At 44.7% G+C, this 25,936-nt stretch overlaps 1 protein-coding gene across 4 annotated transcripts in view; it reads right to left on the bottom strand.

The window, feature by feature from the left end:
- LOC120051240 (glycogen synthase kinase-3 beta-like) overlaps positions 1–24,413 on the bottom strand; it is a 51,215-nt gene extending 26,802 nt beyond the window's left edge. For all 4 annotated transcript variants that reach the window (XM_038997994.1, XM_038997996.1, XM_038997995.1 and 1 more), the window contains exons 1-3: positions 23,532–24,413; positions 5,459–5,652; positions 2,327–2,410 (exon numbers count right to left, since the gene is read on the bottom strand). In XM_038997994.1, the coding sequence (XP_038853922.1) occupies positions 2,327–2,410; positions 5,459–5,652; positions 23,532–23,619 (366 nt within the window). In that variant the 5' untranslated portion in view covers positions 23,620–24,413. The remainder of the gene's footprint in view (positions 1–2,326; positions 2,411–5,458; positions 5,653–23,531) is intronic.
- Positions 24,414–25,936: the final 1,523 nt, after the last annotated feature.

Genomic DNA, 25,936 nt, shown 5'->3' with positions numbered 1-25,936 from the left:
CCATTGTTTTCAGTGCCATGATCTCCTTGAGGAGCAGATTCAATGCAAGAGAAGCACAGCCATGATGTGATGTGAGGGTAGGACTGCTCCACTTTAGACCAAGCAGCCTTCATGTTCGCAGCATTGTCTGTCACCAGTGCAAATACCTTCTGTGGTCCAAGGTCATTGATGACTGCCTTCAGCTCATCTGCAATGTAGAGACCAGTGTGTCTGTTGTCCCTTGTGTCTGTGCTCTTGTAGAATACTGGTTGAGCGGTGGAGATGTAGTTCATTATTCATTGCCCATGAACATTCGACCACCCATCAGAGATGATTGCAATACAGGCTGCTTTCTCTATGATTTGCTTGACCTTCACTCGAACTCTGCATCCAGCAAATGAGTCGATCAAGCATGTCTGGTTGGAGTGGTGTATGCTTGGCAAAGAACATTCAGAAATCCCTTCCAACACACTGCCTGTGAGCATCAGAGGTGAACCAGTTACATTCATAGCTTGAGCAAGACATTCAGCATTTCTCTGACTACATTCCTCCATTGAGTCAAAAACAATTCTAATTCCAGGAGGACCATGAGCTGTTGCTATCGATAAGGTGTCGGATTCATCATTTTCACCTCGAACAGAATTCTGCATCTTGTTGCATTCTTCATATATAGCTTGGCACAGTATTTGCAAATGTACACAGCTCTTCCTTCTACATTAGCTGCAGTGAAACGTCTCCACACATCAGATAGTGCGCCCGTGGCATTTTCCTGTGAAGATTAGAATAACATTTAAAATAAATTTAAAATAAAACACAATTCCATGTACATATAAATAATTAAGCAGTTAGATTAAACAACTCCTTTGTAAGAAAGTTTATAAAAAATGTAACCTGTATGGAAACAGGTGAATTAACAGTCCTCAGTTAGCAGGCTCAAGCAAGCTAAAACCCACATGGTAGCAAAACCTAACTAGCAGAAATTGTTAAAAAGTTAGAAATGATTTGAACACTTTGCTGTAGGCTACTATTTACTAGTTAACAAAAAAATAATGTATGTCAAAATATATTCACCCCACCCAGTATTGTAATCAAAACTTACCAGAAAGCAGTCCTTGGCTCAGATAGTGTAGTAATCGGGGCTCAATAGCATCTCATTAGTGTGCAAGATCTTGAGAATCAGCTGCACATGTGATGGAAGAATGCACTGTGCATGCAGAGGGTTGCAATTTCATTGAATTGGGGACAGTTTAAGCAAAATATGCCACAAGACCTAGAATTGCCTTGTGTAACCCACAAAAAAGGTTCACTGTTATAAGTTAACTTTTTTCATGAATTTAAGCAAAATTCCCGGGCTTAACCTCCCATCAAAAATGTACGGAAATTTACTGGAAAGTGTCCGACCCTTTGCAACCCTATTGGCGAGTAACATACTCAGAAGCGGTGGGTGGTGTGCATGGCTTCGAAGTCTGAGCAGGAGGCTGCTCCGTCTACCTCTTCTATGAAGACATTGTTTTGGGCCGGCCTATAGGATTAGATCCAATGGCCTGGGTGGTGGTCCGAACAAAGGATCCACTTTGGGAAAATCGTATTCCTGGTCGTAATGTTGGTAAGTTGACGTCGCTCTTCTATCCAATAGTTCTTCCCGGCTGTATGTAATAGCCCAGAAAATCTTAAAATGTTAACAATGTAAGAAATAATACATTAAAAAAACAAAATACTGCATAGTTCCCTAAGGACTCGAAGTGAGGCGACCATCTCAGTCGGCGCCATTCCAGGCAAGTACCTCATGAAGCTGTTTGTGAGAATGCCAAGAGTGTGTAAAGCTGTCATCAAGGCAAAGGGTGGCTACTTTGAGGAATCTAAAATATATTTTGATTTGTTTAACACTTTTTTGGTTACTACATGATTCCATATGTGTTATTTCATAGTTTTGATGTCTTCACTATTATTCCACAATGTAGAAAATAGTAAAATAAAGAAAAACCCTTGAATGAGGTGTCCAAACCTTTGACTGGTACTCTTTTATATATATATACACACACACACCTTCTTTTTTTTTGTTACTACTTGACTAAAGAAATCTTGGTCGACCAACAGCTTATTGAACAAATAATTGACCAGTTTATTAAATGGGGTCAGCACTAATCCCAACAATATAAGAGTATAAACCTAAACAGCTTAACTTAATATGAAAATATTCACAACGGAAAGCCTAAGAATGTAAGTGGTAGAAACAGAAGTTCAGGAGCAACATTTAGCCTAGCCAGTGTCAAACAAAAACTTGTTGAATAGGGTATCCATCACCTGCAACAACACACAGACTGACATATGAGCAGCAACCACCCACCTTGTCTCCACTGGAATAGAAGAAGTAGCGCAAACGCACTATGTTGCAGTGGTCCAGTTTCCTCATGATCTGCAGCTCCCGGTTCTGAGACGAGATGAGACAGAGAAACATTGATCAAATCTGACAACCAGTGAGCATTAGACAAGTTAAACAGGCTAGAGAAGCTAGCTTCACACTGAGCTAGCTGCACTCTCCCAGAATAAACTTTGCTCTGATTCTGGACCAGTCAGACACTCTCTCTTAAATGAGTCTTAAATGACTTTTGAGGGTCATCTGAGATGGGATTAGAGAAAAGGCTGTTGAGAGCGCAAGAGAGGAAGCGAGCGAGAGTGAGAGAGAGAGGGGGGTCGAGCGAGCGAGGGGAAGCGCGCGTGCGAGGGGAAGCGAGCGAAAGAGAAAGCGAGAGCGAGAAAGAGGAAGCAAGAAAGCGAGAGAAAGCGAGCGAGAGAGGAAGCGAGCGAGCGAGCGAGAGAGGAAGCGAGCGAGAGAGGAAGCGAGCGAGCGAGAGAGAGGAAGCGAGCGAGCGAGGAAGCGAGCAAGCGAGCGAGAAAGAGAAGAAGCGAGCGAGCGAGAAAGAGAAGAAGCGAGCGAGCGAGAAAGAGAAGAAGCGAGCGAGCGAGAAAGAAGAAGCGAGCGAGCGAGAAAGAGAAGAAGCGAGCGAGCGAGAAAGAAGAAGCGAGCGAGCGAGAAAGATAAGAAGCGAGCGAGCGAGAAAGATAAGAAGCGAGCGAGCGAGAAAGAGAAGAAGCGAGCGAGCGAGAAAGAGAAGAAGCGAGCGAGCGAGAAAGAGAAGAAGCGAGCGAGCGAGAAAGAGAAGAAGCGAGCGAGCGAGAAAGAGAAGAAGCGAGCGAGCGAGAAAGAGAAGAAGCGAGCGAGCGAGAAAGAGAAGAAGCGAGCGAGCGAGAAAGAGAAGAAGCGAGCGAGCGAGAAAGAGAAGAAGCGAGCGAGCGAGAAAGAGAAGAAGCGAGCGAGCGAGAAAGAGAGGAAGCGAGCGAGAAAGAGAGGAAGCGAGCGAGAAAGAGAGGAAGCGAGCGAGAAAGAGAGGAAGCGAGCGAGCGAGAAAGAGAGGAAGCGAGCGAGAAAGCGAGGAAGCGAGCGAGAAAAAGAAGAAGCGAGCGAGAAAAAGAAGAAGCGAGCGAGCGAGAAAGAGAAGAAGCGAGCGAGCGAGAAAGAGAGGAAGCGAGCAAGAGAGGAAGCGAGCGAGCGAGAAAGAGAGGAAGCGAGCGAGCGAGAAAGAGAGGAAGCGAGCGAGCGAGAAAGAGGAAGCGAGCGAGCGAGAAAGAGGAAGCGAGCGAGCGAGAAAGAGAGGAAGGGAGCGAGCGAAAGAGAGGAAGGGAGCGAGCGAGCGAGAGAAGAAGGGAGCGAGCAAAAGAGAGAAGAAGGGAGCGAGCAAAAGAGAGAAGAAGGGAGCGAGCGAGCGAGCGGGAGGAAGGGAGCGAGCGGAAGGGAGCGAGCGAGAGGAAGGGAGCGAGCGAGAGGAAGGGAGCGAGCGAGAGGAAGGGAGCGAGCGAGAGGAAGGGAGCGAGCGAGCGAGGGAGGAAGGGAGCGAGCAAGAGAGAGAAAGCGAGAGAGGAAGCGAGCGTGCGAGCGAGAGAGGAAGCGAGCGTGCGAGCGAGAGAGGAAGCGAGCGTGCGAGCGAGAGAGGAAGCGAGCGTGCGAGCGAGAGAGGAAGCGAGCGTGCGAGCGAGAGAGGAAGCGAGCGAGAGAGGAAGCGAGCGAGAGAGGAAGCGAGCGAGAGAGGAAGCGAGCGAGAGAGGAAGCGAGCGAGAGAGGAAGCGAGCGTGCGAGGAAGCGAGCGTGCGAGCGAGAGAGGAAGCGAGCGAGCGAGAGAGGAAGCGAGCGAGCGAGAGAGGAAGCGAGCGAGCGAGAGAGGAAGCGAGCGAGCGAGAGAGGAAGCGAGCGAGCGAGAAAGGAAGCGAGCGAGCGAGAGAGGAAGCGAGAGAGAGGAAGCGAGCGAGAGAGGAAGCGAGCGAGAGAGGAAGCGAGCGAGAGAGGAAGCGAGCGAGAGAGGAAGCGAGCGAGAGAGGAAGCGAGCGAGAGAGGAAGCGAGCGTGCGAGGAAGCGAGCGTGCGAGGAAGCGAGCGTGCGAGCGAGAGAGGAAGCGAGCGTGCGAGCGAGGAAGCGAGCGTGCGAGCGAGAGAGGAAGCGAGCGTGCGAGCGAGAGAGAGGAAGCGAGCGTGCGAGCGAGAGAGAGGAAGCGAGCGTGCGAGCGAGAGAGAGGAAGCGAGCGAGAGAGGTTCAACACCTGGTTGGTTAAATCAGGTGTGCTAGTATTAAAATAGATCAAACAAGTGGAATGGCAAGGGGTACTCGAGGAGAGATTTGGGAAACAGCTAAAACACAACCATGTGTGTCCATCACACAGCTAGTGAAACGTTCAAGATAAGAAACTGAGAATAGCTAGGCTGAGTTTGGCACCCTGTCACTGTCTTAAATTAGAAGCCCACACATGGTTAATTTAGGCCAGCTACAACTATCATAGATCGTTGTAAAACAGTGACAGCCATACCTGAATGGGGGTCAAATCATGTCAGTGATATCTGAACAGGGAGCAAATTACCCACAGAGACACATTATAAGCTATTTCAAACACTGACACTGTGCAGCCATTGCAGCACTTGTTTATTAACACAGTTAAAGGAAATCCATGGGTTGAGTTTCCTTTAGAAGAGAAGAAGAGATGAACTATTCATCAACTCAATGCTTGAGCTGAAGCTGGACTAGGGAGGGACGAGACTCCGCATTGTTTCAGCTCCAACAGGAAGGGCCGTGTTCTCATGAGACATGACATCACTGGGGACTAGGGCATCATGCACAGGCAGACTGCCAGGATGATTAACCAAACGCCTATCAGTGTGGTACGGCAGGCTACGATCACCATGACAGAGCAGTCTCACAGCGGTAAGTGACCTGACAAACCTAGTGTTTTCAGTCGAATGACAGTAGAAATGTGAGCCCATTTAATGTGAGACTCCAGTTAGGGATCTAGTTTCAGTGACGTCATACTGACAGCGACTCAATGACCTCAAGACAAAGAACCGTCGTTACTCAAAAACACACGGTGCAACAAGAACTCATAAAAATACAAATAAATACTCTGATGTACTCGCCTCTGCAGTGAAATGGTCTCACCTTGAACCTTTTGTCCTGCAGAACCTTCTTGATGGCTATTAGCTCCCCGGAGTCACACAGTTTAGCCTGGTAGACCACGCCGAACGAGCCGTTACCGATGACCTTAGTGTCTGTATAGCTGACCTCCTGCGGCCGGTCGGGGCCCTGGCCTGGGGTCGCTACAACTGTGGTCACCTTACTGCCGTCTTTGTCTCCTGAGAGAAAGAAAGATAATAAGCAATGTCACACAAGAGACGCAGTATAGGACAACTCATTCAGCTGCACAGCCTTTACACCAAGAAGCTCCTGTAACATTTCTCATCCTTTCTCGTCACTGCATCTCCAGACGTAGGCTCAGACTGAAGCCTGTAAGCCAGAAATTAGAAGCTGTACTAACCCACTTTTTAGCTATGAGTAATTTCCTAGGAGCAGGGCTACCCATGTTAACGGGCACTGGCAAACACCGTAATGACGACAGCCTGAAAGTACAGTAGAAGGATAAAAGGTATAGTCGTAAAGGTTGTGGTGAAAATGAGGATGTAGTTTTAGTTAAGATAATGTGTGGGTGGGTGCACTGCAAACGGCTAAGCACTTTCCTAGTACTGTTCCTATTTTGAAGCAGCGCTGCAGGCACCAAATGTTTCCCCACATAACAGCTCCAATTCAACAACTGCACATCGCCATCGCAACTTTTGACAACATGAAAATAAAAGTCTACTGGAGGTGTGAGTTGACAGACCAAGACGAACACTAACAGCCGGTCCCAAATCACTCTTTACCCATCCCGCTTGGCCCTAAGCCTTCATTGTTTGCAGATTGTAAGGGCTCTTCTAACCTACTGTTATGGCTGGCACCTGGCCGTGGACCTCAACACAAACTCAAAGAGCACCAGACAATACTAGATTGCACTGCTTTAGGACCGCACATTTTTTGACTTGTAAACTCGGACAAAACAGAGATGCTAGTTCCAGATCCCAAGAAACAAAGAACTATTCTGTTGGATCTGACAATTAATCTTGATGGTTGTACAGTCGTCTCAAATAAAACTGTGAAGGACATTGGCGTTACTCTGGACCCTGATCTCTCTTTTGATGATCATATCAAGACTGTTTCAAGGACAGCTTTTTTCCATCTACGTAACATTGCAAAAATCAGAAACTTTCTGTCCAAAAATGATGCAGAAAAGTTAATCCATGTTTTTGTCACTTCTAGATTAAACTACTGCAATGCTCTACTTTCCGACTACCGGTTAGTGCTAAACATGGCTGCTAGAATCTTGACTAAAACCCCCAAATTCTATCATATTACTCCAGTGCTAGCCTCTACACTGGCTTTCTGTAAAGGCTAGGGCAGATTTCAAGGTTTTACTGCTAACCTACAAAGCATTACATGGGTTTGCTACTACCCATCTCTCCGATTTGGTCCTGCCGTACATACCTACACATACGCTACGGTCACTGGAGGCAGGGCCTTCTCCTATAGAGCTCCATTTTTATGGAATGGTCTGCCTATCCATGTGAGAGATGCAGACTCAGTCTCAACCTTTAAGTCTTTATTGAAGACTCATCTCTTCAGTAGGTCCTATGATTGAGTGTAGTCTGGCCCAGGGGTGTGAAGGTGAACGGAAAGGCACTGGAGTAACGAACCGCCCTTGCCGTCTCTGCCTGCCCGGTTCCCTTCTCTCCACCGGGATTCTCTGCCTCTAACCCTATTACGGGGGCTGAGTCACTGGCTTACTGGTGCTCTTCCATCCCGTCCCTAGGAGGGGTGCGTCACTTGAGTGGGTTGAGTCATTGACGTGATCTTCCTGTCCGGATTTCCCCCCATGCTGTGGGGAGATCTTCGTGGGCTATACTCAGCCTTGTCTCAGGGTAGTACGTTGGTGGTTTGAAGATATCCCTCTAGTGGTGTGGGGGCTGTGCTTTGGCAAAGTGGGTGTGGTTATATCCTGTCCGGGGGTATCGTCGGACGGGACCACAGTGTCCCCCGACCCCCCGTCTCAGCCTCCAGTATTTATGCTGCAATAGTTTGTGTCGGGGGGCTATGATCAGTCTGTTATGTCTGGAGAATTTCTCTTTTCTTATCCGGTGTCCTGTGTGAATTGAAGTATGCTCCCCCTAATTCTCTCTCTCTCTCCCTCCTCCCCTACCGAAGGACCTGAGCCCTGGGACAATGCCTCAGGACTACCTGGCCTGATGACTCCTTGCTGTCCCCAGTCCACCTGGTTGTGCTGCTGCTCCAGTTTCAACTGTTCTGCCTGCGGCTATGGAACCCTGAACTGTTCACCGGACGTGTTACCTTGTCCCGGACCTGCTGTTTTCGACTCTCTCGCTCGCTACCGCACCTGCTGTCTCCAACTCTGAATGCTCAGCTATGAAAAGCCAACAGACATTTACTCCTGAGCTGCTGACCTGTTGTACCCTCTACAACCACTGTGGTAATTATTATTATTATTAGAGCCTGCTGGTAATCTATGAACATTTCAACATCTTGGCCATATACTGTTATAATCTCAACCCAGCACAGCCAGAAGAGGACTGGCCACCCCTCAGAGTCTGGTTCCGCTCTAGGTTTCTTTCTGGGTTCCTGCCTTTCTAGGGAGTTTTTCCTAGCCACCGTGCTTTTACATCTGCATTGTTTGCTGTTTGGGTTTTAGGCTGGGTTTCTGTATAGCACTTTGTGACATCGTCTGATGTAAGAAGGGCTTTATAAATACAAATTGATTGATTGATTAAGCTTTAACAATAGCAGTGCCAGAACCTGTCAATCCCTAAAGTACAAACTACTCTTCTACGAACTAAAATGTGGTTGAACGCTCCAAGAAGTGCATCATCATGATGAAGTCTACCACAACGCTGTTTCTGGAAATTGACAAGCCAAAACGACATTATACAGCCTAAAATCAAGTTTATTTTATATAGCCCTTCGTACATCAGCTAATATCTCGAAGTGCTGTACAGAAACCCAGCCTAAAACCCCAAACAGCAAGCAATGCAGGTGTAGAAGCACGGTGGCTAGGAAAAACTCCCTAGAAAGGCCAAAACCTAGGAAGAAACCTAGAGAGGAACCAGGCTATGAGGGGTGGCCAGTCTATGAGGGGCGGTTCGTTGCTCCAGAGCCTTTCCGTTCACCTTCACACTCCTGGGCCAGACTACACTCAATCATATGACCCACTGAAGAGATAAGTCTTCAGTAAAGACTTAAAGGTTGAGACCGAGTCTGCGTCTCTCACATGGGTAGGCAGACCATTCCATAAAAATGGAGATCTATAGGAGAAAGCCCTGCCTCCAGCTGTTTGCTTAGAAATTCTAGGGACAATTAGGAGGCCTGCGTCTTGTGACCGTAGCGTACGTGTAGGTATGTACGGCAGGACCAACTCGGAAAGACAGGTAGGAGCAAGCCCATGTAACGCTTTATAGGTTAACAGTAAAACCTTGAAATCAGCCCTTGCCTTAACAGGAAGCCAGTGTAGGGAAGCTAGCACTGGAGTAATATGATCAAATTTCTTGGTTCTAGTCAGGATTCTAGCAGCCGTATTTAGCACTAACTGAAGTTTATTTAGTCCTTTATCCGGGTAGCCGGAAAGTAAAGCATTGCACTAGTCTAACCTAGAAGTAACAAAAGCATGGATTAATTTTTCTGCATCATTTTTGGACAGAAAATTTCTGCTTTTTGCAATGTTACATAGATGGAAAAAAGCTGTCCTTGAAACAGTCTTGATATGTTCGTCAAGAGAGATCAGGGTCCAGAGTAACGCCGAGGTCCTTCACAGTTTTATTTGAGACGACTTTACAACCATCAAGATTAATTGTCAGATTTAACAGAAGATCTCTTTGTTTCTTGGGACCTAGAACAAGCATCTCTGTTTTGTCCGAGTTTAAAAGTAGAAAGTTTTCAGCCATCCACTTCCTTATGTCTGAAACACAGGCTTCTAGCGAGGGAAATTTTGGGGCTTCACCATGTTTCATTGAAATGTACAGCTGCATGTCATCCGCATAGCAGTGAAAGTTAACATTATGTTTTAGAATGACATCCCCAAGAGGTAAAATATATAGTGAAAACAATAGTGGTCCTAAAACGGAACCTTGAGGAACACCGAAATGTACAGTTGATTTGTCAGAGGACAAACCATTCACAGAGACAAACTGATATCTTTCCGACAGATAAGATCTAAACCAGGCCAGAACTTGTCCGTGTAGACCAATTTGGGTTTCCAGTCTCTCCAAAAGAATGTGGTGATCGATGGTATAAAAGGCAGCACTAAGGTCTAGTAGCACGAGGACAGATGCAGAGCCTCGGTCTGACGCCATTAAAAGGTAATTTACCACCTTCACAAGTGCAGTCTCAGTGCTATGATGGGGTCTAAAACCAGACTGAAGCATTTCGTATACATTGTTTGTCTTCAGGAAGGCAGTGAGTTGCTGCGCAACAGCTTTTTCAAAATTTTTTGAGAGGAATGGAAGATTTGATATAGGCCGATAGTTTTTTATATTTTCTGGGTCAAGGTTTGGCTTTTTCAAGAGAGGCTTTATTACTGCCACTTTTAGTGAGTTTGGTACACATCCGGTGGTTAGAGAGCCGTTTATTATGTTCAACATAGGAGGGCCAAGCACATGAAGCAGCTCTTTCAGTAGTTTAGTTGGAATAGGATCCAGTATGCAGCTTGAAGGTTTAGAGGCCATGATTATTTTCATAATTGTGTCAAGAGATATAGTACTAAAACACTTAAGTGTCTCTCTTGATCCTAGGTCCTGGCAGAGTTGTGCAGACTCAGGACAGCTGAGCTTTGGAGGAATACGCCGATTTAAAGAGGAGTCCATAATTTGCTTTCTAATGATCATGATCTTTTCCTCAAAGAAGTTCATGAATTTATTACTGCTGAAGTGAAAGCCATCCTCACTTGGGGAATGCTGCTTTTTAGTTAGCTTTGCAACAGTATCAAAAATAAATTTTGGATTGTTCTTATTTTCCTCAATTAAGTTGGAAAAGTAGGATGATCGAGCAGCAGTGAGGGCTCTTCGATACTGCACGGTACTGTCTTTCCAAGTTAGTCGGAAGACCTCCAGTTTGGTGTGGCGCCATTTCCGTTCCAATTTTCTGGAAGCTTGCTTCAGAGCTCGGGTATTTTCTGTATACCAGGGAGCTAGTTTCTTATGACAAATGTTTTTAGTTTTTAAGGGTGCAACTGCATCTAGGGTATTGCGCAAGGTTAAATTGAGTTCCTCAGTTAGGTGGTTAACTGATTTTTGTCCTCTGACGTCCTTGGGTAGGCAGAAGGAGTCTGGAAGGGCATCAAGGAATCTTTGTGTTGTCTGAGAATTTATAGCACGACTTTTGATGCTCCTTGGTTGGGGTCTGAGCAGATTATTTGTTGCGATTGCAAACGCAATAAAATGGTGGTCCGATAGTCCAGGATTATGAGGAAAAACATTAAGATCTACAACATTTATTCCATGGGACAAAACTAGGTCCAGAGTATGACTGTGGCAGTGAGTAGGTCCAGAGACATGTTGGACAAAACCCACTGAGTCGATGATGGCTCCAAAAGCCTTTTGGAGTGGGTCTGTGGATTTTTCCATATGAATATTAAAATCACCAAAAATTGGAATATTATCTGCTATGACTACAAGGTCCGATAGGAATTCAGGGAACTCAGTGAGGAACGCTGTATATGGCCCAGGAGGCCTGTAAACAGTAGCTATAAAAAGTGATTGAGTAGGCTGCATAGATTTCATGACTAGAAGCTCAAAAGACGAAAACATAATTTTTGTTTTTGTAAATTGAAATTTGCTATCGTAAATGTTAGCAACACCTCCGCCTTTGCGGGATGCACGGGGGATATGGTCACTAGTGTAACCAGGAGGTGAGGCCTCATTTAACACAGTAAATTCATCAGGCTTAAGCCATGTTTCAGTCAGGCCAATCACATCAAGATTATGATCAGTGATTAGTTCATTGACTATAACTGCCTTTGAAGTGAGGGATCTAACATTAAGTAGCCCTATTTTGAGATGTGAGGTATCACAATCTCTTTCAATAATGGCAGGAATGGAGGAGGTCTTTATCCTAATGAGATGGCTAAGGCGAACACCGCCATGTTTATTTTTGCCCAACCTAGGTCGAGGCACAGACACAGACTCAATGGGGATAGCTGAGCTGACTAAACTGACTATGCTAGTGGCAGACTCCACTAAGCTGGCAGGCTGGCTAACAGCCTGCTGCCTGGCCTGCACCCTATTTCGTTGTGGAGCTAGAGGAGTTAGAGCCCTGTCTATGTTGGTAGATAAGATGAGAGCACCCCTCCAGCTAGGATGGAGTCCGTCACTCCTCAGCAGGTCAGGCTTGGTCCTGTTTGTGGGTGAGTCCCAGAAAGAGGGCCAATTATCTACAAATTCTATCTTTTGGGAGGGGCAGAAAACAGTTTTCAACCAGCGATTGAGTTGACTCTGCTGTAGGGCTCATCACTCCCCCTAACTGGGAGGGGGCCAGAGACAATTACTCGATGCCGACACATCTTTCTAGCTGATTTACACTCTGAAGCTATGTTGCACTTGGTGACCTCTGACTGTTTCATCCTAACATCGTTGGTGCCGACGTGGATAACAATATCTCTATACTCTCTACACTCGCCAGTTTTAGCTTTAGCCAGCACCATCTTCATATTAGCCTTAACGTCGGTAGCCCTGCCCCCTGGTAAACAGTGTATGATCGCTGGGTGATTCGTTTTAAGTCTAATACTGCGGGTAATGGAGTCGCCAATGACTAGGGTTTTCAATTTGTCAGAGCTAATGGTGGGAAGCTTCGCGTCTCTGACCCCGTAACGGGAGGAGTAGAGACAAGAGAAGACTCGGCCTCAGACTCCGACTCGCTACTTAATGGGGAAAACCGGTTGAAAGTTTCTGTCGGCTGAATAAGCGACACCAGTTGAGCATTCCTACAGCATTTCCCTCCAGAAGCCATGAGAAAGTTGTCCGGCTGCGGGGACTGTGTGGGGGGATTTATACTACTATCTGTACTTACTGGTGGCACAGACGCTGTTTCATCCTTTCCTACACTGAAATTACCCTTGCCTAACGATTGCGTCTGAAGCTGGGCTTGCAGCACAGCTATCCTCGTCATAAGGCGATCGTGCTCCTGTATATTATGAGTACAGCGACTGCAATTAGAAGGCATCATGTTAATGTTACTACTTAGCTTCGCCTGTTGAAGGTGCTGACGAACCATGTCCAGATAAAGCGTCCGGAGTGAAAAAGTTGAATGAGGGAAAAAAGTTGAGGGAAAAACTAAAAATATAAACGGTAATTAAAAAGTAAAAAGTAAAAAACGTAAAGTTGTCAGCTAGCAAAGTAAGGTTGGCAACAAAACGCACAGCAACACGTCTGCAAGTTCAAGAGGAAGTGACGACAATGGAACAGCGGGTTCAAGGCTGTAATCGCTGCTAGCAAACTCCACCAGCATGCCCCATCAAATCAAATCGTATTAGTCACAGGCGCCGAATACAACAGGTAGCCCTTACAATGAAATGCTTAATTATGAGCCCCTAACCAACAATGCAGTTTAAAAAAATACAGATAAGAATAAGAGATAAAAGTAACAAGTAATTCAAGAGCAGCAGTGAAATAACTATAGCGAGACTATATACAGGGTGGGGGGTAAAGATACAGAGTCAGTGTGTGGGGGAACCAATTATTTGGAGGTAATATGTACATGTAGGTAGATTTATTAAAGTGACTATGAATAGATTACACCACTGCTACTCTCTGTTGTCAAGAGGGGGTGGGGGGGGGGGGCACTGCAAATAGTCTGGGTAGCCATTTGATTAGATGTTCAGGAGTCTTATGGCTTGGGGGTAGAAGCTGTTTAGAAGCCTCTTGGACCTAGACTTGGCGCTCCGGTACCGCTTGCCGTGCGGTAGCAGAGAGAACAATCTGACTAGGGTGGCTGGAGTCTGACAATTTTTGGGGCCTTTCTCTGACACCGCCTGGTATAGAGGTCCTGGATGTAAGAAAGCTTGATGTAGTGGGCCGTTCGCACTACCCTCTGTAGTGCCTTGCGGTCGGAGGCCGAGCAGTTGTCATACCAGGCAGTAGGCATGCAATAGTCATGCCACATTCCAATTGGCATGAAGAGAATGAAAGACACCAGTGGTGAAGTATTCCGTAAAGTGAATGATATGACGAAGGAGTTTGGTCTTGAAACATAATGAATGAAAAAACAGATCTCACAAGAACAGCTGGAGCTCTGTCCATGAGTGACTTCACAGAGTCCCCCTGCATAGGAATTAGCAACATGAGAAATGGAGAAGATCCATTATTACCATTGAGCCTTTCTACGCCACTGTTTGCAAGGAAGACACACAAAAGCCTAATTGTTTTCTTTGGCTAAATGTTTTAATGAAAATCCCTACCCTGACCGCTGCATCACACTTTGGGCAGCTGTGCAATAATCCTCTAGTCACACACTGGAACGTCAATCCATTGGCTGCTCTCTCTCAGCTTAGCACTGCATGAAGAGATTGGGTCTGATAGACTGGCCAATTGGATTCCTACCACAGAAATACAATTACTAGAACAGACATTCCTAAGTCCTGTTCTGCGATGAGTATTGAGTAAAATTGCACTGGTCTGATGGGTCTTTAACCCTCCGAGTAATTATATTTCTGTGGACCTGCCCCTGACTCCTGAACAACTCTTTAATTATTTGTTATTCTTCTCTCTTAATTGTTTTAGGTATTTTCTTAAAATGGAAGAATTGCATTATGGGCTCTAAAAGCACAGAAACAATGTCCCCTGCATGTATACTTCGTATTTTGGCCAATTTAGTACGACATCCGGGAACTTTTGGCATACTAACTATATCTATACTATGACTAATAAGCATACTATATATTCAATTCACGTCACAAATAGTACGGTTAGTATGAGTATTCGAACACAGTTAGGCTAGCCTACAAAGAAAAGATGGTGCCGAAGAACATGGCTGACATTTTACATTCTCCCAACCAATTGTGCCATTTTGTAAATCTTTTTGTGTAACTTATTTTTTAACTTATTGTGTACATAATGTTGCTGCTACTACTGTCTCTTATGACCGGAAAGAACCTCGGGACATCAGAAAAGCGATTACTCACTGCGGACTGGAAGAAACTTTTTCCTTTAACGAGCGATGAGAAGGATATCCTGCTTTCCCTGGAACAGGCCCAGATCCACGCCTTTTGCGTGAAGAAAAGACGCCGGAAAAGTGGTTGCAGATCGGGCATCCTTCTGAAAATCTGGAGGCGAGCAAGTAAACTCCCACTGCCTTCCATTCTTCTTGCTAATCATTGGACAATAAAATGGACGACCTACGATTAAGATTATCCTACCAACGGGACATTAAAAACTAACATTTATGTTTCACCGAGACGTGGCTGAACGAAGATAAAAACAATATGGGAGCTAGCAGGATTTTCCATGCACCAGCAGAACAGAGACCTCTGGTAAGACGAGGGGTGGGGGTGTGTGTCTTTTTGTGAATAACAGCTGGTGCGCGAAGTCTAATATTAAAGAAGTCTCGGGGTATTGCTCGCCTGAGGTAGAGTACCTTATAATAAGCTGTAGACTGCACTATCTGTATTATTCGTAGCCGTCTATTTACCACCACAAAAACAAAGCTGGCACTAAGACTGCTCTCAACCAACTCTATAAAGTCAAAAGCAAAAAAGAAAATGCTCACCCAGAAGCGGCGCTCCGGGGACGTTAATGCAGGCAAACTGAAATCAGTTTTACAAAAAAAATATATAAAATCGTAGACCACCTTTACTCCACACAGAAAGATGCATACAAAGCTCTCCCCCGCCCTCCATTTGGCAAATCTGACCATAATTCTATCCTCCTGATTCCTGCTTACAAGCAAAAACTAAAGCAGAAAGTACCAGTGACTCACTCAATACGGAAGTGGTCAGATGACGCGGATGCTACACTACAGGACTGTTTTGCTAGCACAGACTGGAATATGTTCCGGGATTCATCCAATGGCATTGAGAAATACACCACCTCAGTCATCGGCTTCATCAATAAGTGCGTCGATGACGTCGTCCCCACAGTGGCTGTACGTACATATCCCAACCAGAAGCCATGGATTACAGGCAACAGCAGCTTAAGCTTAAGCTTGAGCTTAAGGCTAGAGTTGGAGACTAATCTGGATGCTTATAAGAAATCCCGCTATGCCCTCAGACGAACCATCAAACAAGCAAAGCGTCAATACAGGATTAAGATTGAATCTTACTACACCGGCTCTGATGCGTGTCGGATGTGGCAGGGCTTGAAAACTATTTACGGGCTACAAAAAGGAAACCCAGACGCAAGCTGCCGAGTAACGTGAGCCTACCAGACGAGCTAAATGCCTTTTATGCGCACTTCGAGGCAAGCAGCACTGAAGCATGCACGAGAGCACTAGCTGTTCTGGATGACTATGTGATAACTCTCTCGGTAGCTGATGTGAACAAAACCTTTAAACAGGTCAACATTCACAAAGCTGCTGGGCAAGACGGATTACCAGGGCGTGTACTCAAAGCATGCGCGGACCAACTGTCAAGTGTCTTCACTGACATTTTCAACCTCTCCCTGACTATGTAATACCTACACGTTTGAAGCAGACCACCATAGTCCCTGTGCCCAAGGACGTGAAGGTAACCTGCCTAAATGATTACCGCCCCATGGCACTCACGTCAGTAGCCATGAAGTGATTTGAAAGGCTGGTATTGGCTCACATGAACAGCATCCTCCCGGACACCCTAGACCCACTCCAATTCGCATACCGCTCCAACAGATCCACAGATGACACAATCTCAATCGCACTCCACACTAAAGGTCGACCGATTAATCGACATGGCCGATTAATTAAGGCCGATTTCAAGTTTTCATAACAATCCGTAATCGGCATTTTTGGACGTCGATTATGGCCGATTACATTGCAATCCACGAGGAGACTGCGTGGCAGGATGACCACCTGTAACGGGAGTGCAGCAAGGAGCCAAGGTAAGATGCTAGCTAGCATTAAGGGCTTGTAAGTAACCATTTCACGGTCAAGTCTACACTTGTATTCAGGCGCATGTGACAAATAACATTTTATTTTATTTGATCACATGACCAGATCCATTAGTTCAATGATCTACTGCAGGGCTCTCCAACCCTGTTCCTGGGGAGCTACCTTCCTGTAGGTTCGCTCTCCAACACTCAGTTAATCAACCAGCTAATTATTAGAATCAGGTGCACTAGATTAGGGTTGGAGCAAAAAACCTACAGGATGGTAGCTCTCTAAGAACAGGGTTGGAGAGCCCTGGTCTACTGACAGCCCAACCCTCCCTTCATTCCTATAAGGGACTGACTGACTGGCCCCTAACACTGACGGCTTCCCATTTCCTAAGTCAGGGCTAGGATGTGGGTTATGGAGGGTCAGCCCCACAGAAAACATGGAAAGAATTGACCAGATAGAGCTCTGTACCATTTCTGAACAAAGGGTTTAGTATTATTGCTCTGTCAACAGGTTTACACCCCTTGTTGTGGGACACCCTTAAGGCTTAGATTGGAAAGGTTTAGTTTAGACTGTCTTAAATCCAGAGAGAAAAAATACCTCTTGCTGAACAGACAGAGATACTGCCTGACTGACAGTCAGACAGTTACAGGACTGTCTCAAAGTGTCACAGGATTTTTTTGCCATATTATGTTGATACCTTCAGATGAATGTTATCCCCCATTAATCACCATTGGGGTTAATACTACGAAAATATTATGTTTGAAATTGTTATGTTACTGATACACTTTCCATAGAATGCCCAACATTCTGCTATGAACTACACATGAAAGCCAGGCATCTTACAACTTTTAATTTGAAATTTTTCAGAGTTGTGTAATGGAAAGGTAATGCGAAACCTCTTGGATTGCAGAACTCATGTAATGTGTTCCCGGTAGTACCGAGTCCTGAGCACAGATACCTACATTTTCCTCGCACATTCCAGAGCCTGGCTGGTGGTGAGCCATTTCCCCTCCCTACAGGGACCAGAGGCTCGGCCCACGTCAACATCAAAGCCTTTCATTTCCTTCTGTACACTGACTCACTATCATCATAACATCACACTGGCTACCATTATCAACACTGAGTCGATACACTACCCAGATGCACATTATCAAATGTACGCAGGGAGGAATGCAAGCAGAGAACCATTCACACAGACTTGCAGGCGACGCAAACAAGCGGACACAGACAACACATGATGCTCTTAGGTTGGAAATGATAGAGATCTGGTTTCAGAGACACAGCTGTCATATGGTCACTCAGTTCTTGAAAACAAGCTTCGCAATCAAAACGGTCCTCCTCACACAAATACAGGGTTGGGGAATAAATGATTACATGTAATCTGACTACGAAACAACTAACCAGCTTCGTTACCAGCTAAAATATTGTAATCAGATTAGACACTTGAAAAACTAGATTACTTCTTGGATTAAATTCAGAAAGTATGTTTGTGAAAAAATATACTATCGCACCTTTGTTTTCTCAATGACATTAAATTCAGCGTTGAAACAAGGCCCAAGTCAGACACCACTATGATGACACACCAAATACATTTGATAGATCATTTTTGTCTTCTTCTAATGCCTAATGGAAAGTAATCCAAAAATAACTGAAAGTGATCAGATTACATTACCGAGTTTAGGTAATCCAAAAAATTACATTACTGATTACAATTTTGGACATGTAACTAGTAACTAACAGATTACATTTAGAAAGTAACCTACCCAACCCTGCATACACAGTACTGCCATTGACTGCAGTATAGATTTCATTTAAAAAAATCTTTATAAGGGCAGGCGATAAAAGCTAAATACTTTTTTTGTTCTTGGCCAGCTGCTTTGGAAACTCCTCAGAGGGGGCAGGATGCAGAGCGAGTAACTAAGCAAGCGAGCGAGTCACAAGCTGTTCTAGGTTTGCAGTTGCGTCATGATGCTGCTAATACCAGTTCTTCATATCTGGGGCCACATTCCCAGCCGCCACGTTCAGCAGACAGACTGAGACCGATGCGTTCACACAGACAGACAAATGCGATTACGATTGGAGCGCAGGCCTGCAGGGCCTGAGCACTATATGATTAGCTGTTATATTACAAGGGTCTACCTTCTGCACGCACTGTAGCAGGGCAGTACACTTGGGGAGAAAGTGAAGCCCATCGCACACAACAGCTTATCCACGAGGAATAATGTGTCACTTCAACGTGGCGAGGGGATGAATGCAATGAGGGTTTGATTTGCTTGAGCAATCCTGTAAAGGAAAGGCTTGTGTTTTTGTGTCTTAGCCCAATACTGCCAAAAGCTGGTGTGTGTGTGTGTGTGAAGAGAACTGAAACAAGTTAGTGATACTACTGTAGGTGTGGGTATGTGAGTATTCAACGTTGCCTTACAGCATGTTTGATTAGGGCCTCTAGATCAAAAGCTGTTCCTCGGAGAACAAGGTGAGCAGAGTGACGAGGAGCCTGATACTGGCTCAGCACTTTGCTATGTGATGAGTCAGAGCAGAGCCTGTGACAACACAGGCACATTTCCCACCCACCCTCCCTCTCTGACACACACACAACCTTTTTCATACACCTTTACTTTTTTTAAAGAAAGTATTGCCATTATCATCCAATTCCCTAAACTTTTTTCAGTTTAGCTGTGAGAGATGGGTGGAACCAGACTTTTTTTGCCGTCATTCAGAATGTTGATGAGCAATACTCATAAGCTATCAACTGGCAGAAATGTATAGAAATTATGAATTTCAGCTTTTTTTTTATGAGAATGTGTCTTAACACATTGGCATTCCTTCTCCAACACAAACCACAACCAGGAGAGGACATATCCTAACGCTGCTTGATTTGTAGGTTGCCATAGTGCCTCTGCCACGGTGAGTCAGCACGTGATTCCCTCTGATAAGGTGCGGTTCAGCACAACGGGGAGGGAAAGAGCACCCGTGCCACTAAGTACAGTGTTGTAAGCGGAGGATGCTTCACTGTTGCTACATACACACACTCGGCCCAAAATACTGCCCTGTAGGTGAGGCCAATCCCGTGAAATAAACACAGACATAACCCACACACTGAGACCAAGGGCTTAACACCTGAGGGATGTAACGCAGTAACTGCTCCCCAAAATAATTCCCAAACCCTTTTCTTTGACATTGTGTAATGTGCATATTCAGCTATACTTTGCTTATGGCTACATTAGCTGATGTCAAGACTATCATGTGCACGAGTCAAATATATGTATGCCGGTGGCACAACCGCCAATAAGGACATAGATTTATTTGAGGTTCCTTACCAGCGGAGTTAATCCCAAAGGCCAACGGGAGAAGCCCTGATGCCGGAGCAGCAGTAGCTCAGCCACAGGAAGAAAACAGGACACCAGAGGAGACGCACAACCCACTGAACTGGTCACAAGACCCTTGGCATGTTCGTGACAGTCGGGCCGTAGTAAGCCTGCTGAGAATAAACAGCAAATGTAATCCTATTTTTCATTGAGGGGAGTGAGTCGGTGCAGTCCAATTCGTATTAAAAAACTTAACACTAAATTGGTCCTTTGACCAATCACATCAGGTTTTTTCACATCAGATCTTTTTCAGAGCTGACCATCAGAAATGTGCTGCCTGTGTAAACGCAGCTCAAGGCATGTCAACTGACCTTCATTACCATGTTTAATGTTCAGTAGGACACCATAGCAAACAAATGAACATTTGTATTTCTAATTGGGCAGGTCCAGGAAGTTCCTCCCGCTTTAGGGAAAGGGGATACCTAGTCAGTTGCACAACTGAATGCGTTCAACAAAAATGTGTCTTCCGCATTTAATCCAACCCCTCTGAAATTAGAGAAGTGAGGGGGGCTGCCTTAATCTACATTCACGTCATCGGCGCCCGGGAGCAGTTGTTGTTGGGGGTTAACTGCCTTGCTCAAGAGCAGAACAGCAGATATTTCCACCTTGCCGGCTCTGGGATTCCAAAACGAGCGATTTTTCAGATACTGGCACAACGCTCTTAACCGCTAGGCTACCTGCTGCCAAGATTAGGGTTTACTCCGTTTTCAACTGTTTGGTGCCTACTGAACGTTTCCCTTGGAAATGATGGAGAGCATATCTAATTATGATCAATGCCGCCACCTCACCCACCCGCATATCACCCAGTCATCCGTCCATGCTCACATACTCAGCCTTCACGTCCTCCTTCTCCTCCTCCCCCCAGCTGGATATTACATCTTGATGCTTTCTTCTCCAGATCCCTATTTCCATTTCCTCCTGGCTAGTACACAATAGACTATGTAATACACCACTAGGGGGCAAAGCCTTCTCCGAATACAAATGAGGGCTAAAAAGGTAATCTTATGGTGAGCTATTTCCCAACATCTTTGTCCAGGTTCTTTAATTTGTACATCAGCAAACAAGCAAGCGAACACCAAGGCATAGCTTGACATTAACGCTTGTCCTCTTGTCCGGGACAAGTAAAAATATAGATTTTTGTAAAAAATATATATATAAATCACAATATCAAACAATTACTCCGATCAGAATAATATTCAAATCAATTTTTCATATTAAAAATGTCTACATTTTAAAGTGTAGGTGATATGCATATCGGCTAGTCTAATGTCCAAAACGATGCTGATACGAGGAAGGCGGCAGAAAATGTAGGCAAACTTTAATGAGACTTTTAATAACATAAATATAAGTTAAGCGCCAGTCATGTTTGACAAATATAATGAAGGATAATTAACATTAATGTCTCAAGGCTTGATTAATATGCTATTGAAACCAGCATTTCTCATGTTCCATTGGTTTTCAAATCAACTTTATTTTGTTGTCCAGCAGCCAAAGGCATAATTCTAGTCATATTAGTAACCCATGCTAGTTGACGCATCTTTAAAACTCCCCTATTTCTTAATTTCTAAAGGATATTTTCATCTCTGTCACATTAAACAGATTGTCTCAAAAGCGTACCGCACGCAGTGTTTCCCCCATATTGCATTTTGGAACATTCATGCATAGCCTACAGCCATGTGCGCATTGTTGAGCTTATAATATGAAGTAATAAATATTTATCAACATTTTAAGCTAAACGGTCTGACCTGCTGCATCAGCCTCATTGCTGTTTATAAAAAATATATGTGCAGTGGTCCCATAACTGTCCCAGAGTCTGTTTTGGACTGTAGACATGTTTTTTCATCGTCCCAGGGATGACGGGACGCTCTTAATTTCGAGCCCTGTAGGGAATTATTTCATAAAAACATAAGTACTTGGTTGTCATTGTAATGTTGCAATATTTTATAGGCTACCAAGGGGGGCCAACCATCCTCCAGGAGAGCCTTAAAAAAGCCAATAGGCAGTGTGTTGCCTATATTTTTGTCTGATTCTCTATGGTAAAAAATATGTTTAGTATTTTGTAAAGAGGACAAGTGACTTGATCTTTTGGACAAGAAAAAAAATGATCTGTCCTAGGACAATTGGCTAAAAAGTTTATGTCAAGACTTGTAAGTCTACACTGATGTGAGAGAAAAAAAGATCATAGCCCACTGTCATCTTATGTGCACACATAAACAGGATGACTCTCCAAAGATGGGAACTTGGTTTTGGCCTATTTATAATGTAATTAAGTCGATGTGTTGAAACGAGACAGTTATTTGCTCTCCAAGGGTTGACCAGGCTTTTCTGTAGACAGACATTTTAAAAAGCACTAGCAGGTCAGGACTGACTGGCTGGAGTCATATGACCAACCATGGATATCTTCAGAGACGTAGGCAGACACCAGATGCTGCGGACCAATCAGAAAGTCCCGGTGCTGCCCCCATTTTCTGGGGTCTGCTGATGCTGCACGGCAGAGCAGGGGCCAGCAGCTCTCCATCCGCTGAGCAACTTGTCAATTATTGAGCTGAACAAAGTGCTGATGAGCTGTGTGACCTGGCTGGCTGTGTGTGAAGCTCCAATAGTAGTAGTAGTCAGAACTGGCCTCATTTACCAGATGTTGAAGCTTTACTAGAAGTAGACCTATGCAGCTAAAGCATCCAGTATAGAGAATTTAGATGAAGATCAATTAATTTGGTGAAAGGCTGATGCTCCTATGTGCCAGTTATTATTTTGATGAACCAAGCAATCTTATATTGACATTAGATGTGAGTATAATGAAATGGAGCTACAATGGAATCCTACAGAAAAGTTAAGCAACGTTTTAGGTTTTTATCCCACTTTCACAAACCCTTTGGCAAAGACCAATGATACTGTGGGTCACACCTGACCCAACAGTCTAGCAAAACCGACCTGCAGTACGTACTGTAGGCTCTCCAATCCAGTGGACAGTCCTCTCTTTAAGTCTACTGGTCTGGATTAATTCTGCAGCCCCGGGGCTTCATCTGACCTAACCCTGCTCGATACCCGAGAGAGCTCGATCAACACTACCAATGGTGTGTCTGCCTCAGAGCTGCAGGGTGGGGAATGAGTGGATTGGACATGACAGTGTTCCCCTAGGCATGCCCTATCAGCTCTTTCACCAATCCATTGTTTTGGTACTCCCAAAAATCAAGGGGTCAATCTCTAGAGTAGAGGTAAGGCTCAAATGCAGTGATCACTCAGCTTACACACTGAGCACTACAAGCAAAGATACTTTCGCATCTAGGCTATTTTATGGTCGTTAATAATATGATCAGTGATCATTTGGAAAGCTCCAATGATATCTTACCATCCATTTACATTTTGTATGATCACGTTTCTCAATAATCCCAGACATAATGCTAATAACGTCATGCAAAATACCAGACGGTGGCTCTAAGAGCACTGGTTGGGTCTAGGTGACAACGGTTAACTAAGCAAATGACTTAGACAGTGAATGGGAGAGTAACGTTACTGTCTGAAAATATGTGTGGACCCATATGGCATTTCAGTATTAAATGTGAATTAGGCTAGGCCTAGTCCACTCCAATATATCAATAATGTACCCTTGTCTCATAATAGCAGCAGCAGAGTATTATGACAAAAAAAGCACAGAGAACATTTCAGATTTTTCGTTGTCGTAAACTAGCGTTTAGCTCTATGGTCATACTTACTGCTGACTTTCATACTGCCAAATGCTGAGGGCTGCGGCACTGTCTTGCAGCTCTCCGCAAAGGAGGTGGTTCTGGGCCGGCCCGACATATTCCAATCCAAGATATCCCTGCTTCGTTTTCAGTCGAATCGTACTTTTTTTCCAGTACTATTAGTGTTTTGACTTTCCCGTTCTATTAGTCTTCGATTTAAAAGAAAATCGGTAGCCAATTCCACGATAAAGGTCTGCTTCTTCTTATATCGTTGTAGCACGAGCTAGCCAGCCAGCTAGCTCGCTCGCTAGCAAACTAATTTCGAACCGGTCAGCTGTGTCAGGTCTCGAGCTGTCGTCCAGCCACATTCAGCAAGAATCTGTCATTCCTTTTATTTTGTATGTTCTTTTCACTTACCTAGGCTAACGTTATAAAGGCATTCTATAAAATAACGGCCTGAGTCAGTACATTTAAAAAAAGAAACCGTAAACAGGAATAGGCTACATACAGTGGCATGAACGATAGGTCTGCTTACGTTGAATGATTCCGCAAATAAAACAATATTAGGTCCAATAGCAAATCTTCATATTCTTATATGGAGACTAAAGGATCCGACAGCACCAGCCATGGCGGCTCCCAGTCTCAGACCGACCAACATTCAAATCGGACACAAATGAACAAAATTCACGATTTTAGGCCGAAAGAAACGCACGGACGTTTCTGTGACAACTTCGCCCCCATAAACACGGAAGCAATTGTCGATAGTCCTTGCTGGCTGACGGCGACGTGAAAGACTATCGCAAATGTATTTTTTTGTTGAAAATAGTCATGATACAGCTCCACTAAATCTGAAATTCTCTTTAGATTCCTTCTTTCTCTGTCTGCTACTTCTCTTTGTCAGACTACGACCAAAACAACGCAAATTACTTAAACTATTGAGTGGGTGAATCTCTTTTCACGATTTCCACTAGATAGCACAGCCACAAAGTCAAGCGCCACTATTGTAAAGATTCATGAAAAGAAAACATACATTTTTTTCTTAATTTCAGGCCATGATTAGGCCATACGGTTGGGATTAAAAACACATTTTAAGAAAATACATTTTAGAAATGGGCGGGGTTTATGACTTTGTGACTGTGGTAACTAGTGACGACCCTCTACGCAAATCTTGAACTACGGGAATATCGAATTGTGCACGCTCAATCAGACGCGAGGAGGTCACGTCGACCAATCCAAAGCGAATCCATACGAAATTTGTGTAGAGAACGCAAGCCCATTGAGCGCGTTTATGTCTGTAGTCTACTGCCGCTACTGTCAAGAAAAAATGTATTTAAAGGTATTTCGACATACCACATAATGGTGCAGTAGAGTGTATTCATGGGTGCCAAGGAAAGCCAGGCTTAGCCAAATATTTGACAAATAAAACAAATTTAAAAAACATTCCCTTTCGTTTCTCGCTTTCTTTTAATAATGTTCCGTCAATTCGCAAGTGTCTGATTCTCACCAGAGAAAGCGTCCAAGCGAGCGAAACAGCTCCCTTCTGTTTCAGTATGTGTTCCTTCGGAAAGTATTCAGACCCCTTGACTTTTTCCAAAATTTGTTACATTACAGCCTTATTCTACAATTGATTAAATCGTTTTTTCCATCATCAATCTACACAATACTCCACAATGACAAAGCAAACAATTTGTTTTTAGAAATGTTTGCTAATTTATTAAAAATAAAAAAGTGAAATATCACATTTACATAAGTATTCAGACCCTTTACTCAGTACTTTGTTGATGCTCCGTTGGCAGCGATTACAGCATAGTGTCTTCTTGGGTATGACGCTACATGCTTCGCTGCAGATCCTCTCAAGCTCTGTCAGGTTGGATGGGGAGATGTTCGATCTGGCTGAAGTCCGGGCTCTGGCTGGGTCACTCAAGGACATTCAGAGACTTGTCCTGAAGCCACTCCTGCGTTGTCTACGCTTTGTGCTAAGGGTCATTGTCCTGTTGGAAGGTGAACCTTCGCCCCAGTTTGAGGCCCTGAGCGCCCTGGAGAAGGTTTTCATCAAGGATCTCTCTGTACTTTGCTCCGTTCATCTTTGCCTCGATCCTGACTAGTCTCCCAGTCCCTGACGCTGAACAACATCCCACACCATGATGCTGCCACCACCATGCTTCACTGTAGGGATGGTGCCAGGTTTCCTCCAGACGTGACGCTTGGCATTCAGGCCAAAGAGTTCAAACTTGGTTTCATCAGACCAGAGAATCTTGTTTCTCATGGTCTGAGAGTCTGTCGGGGCCTTTTGGCTAACTCCAAGAGGGCTGTCGTGCCTTTTACTGAGGAGTACATTCCGTCTAGCCACTCAACCATAAAGGCCTGATTGGTGCAGTGCTGCAGAGATGGTTGTCCTTCTAGAAGGTTCTCCCATCTCCACAGAGGAACTCTAG

Source organism: Salvelinus namaycush, chromosome 7 (genome assembly GCF_016432855.1).
Source record: "Salvelinus namaycush isolate Seneca chromosome 7, SaNama_1.0, whole genome shotgun sequence".
NCBI lineage: Eukaryota > Metazoa > Chordata > Actinopteri > Salmoniformes > Salmonidae > Salvelinus > Salvelinus namaycush.
The sequence above is the reverse complement of the archived record's forward strand: the minus strand, read 5'-3'. Positions and strand labels throughout refer to the sequence as shown.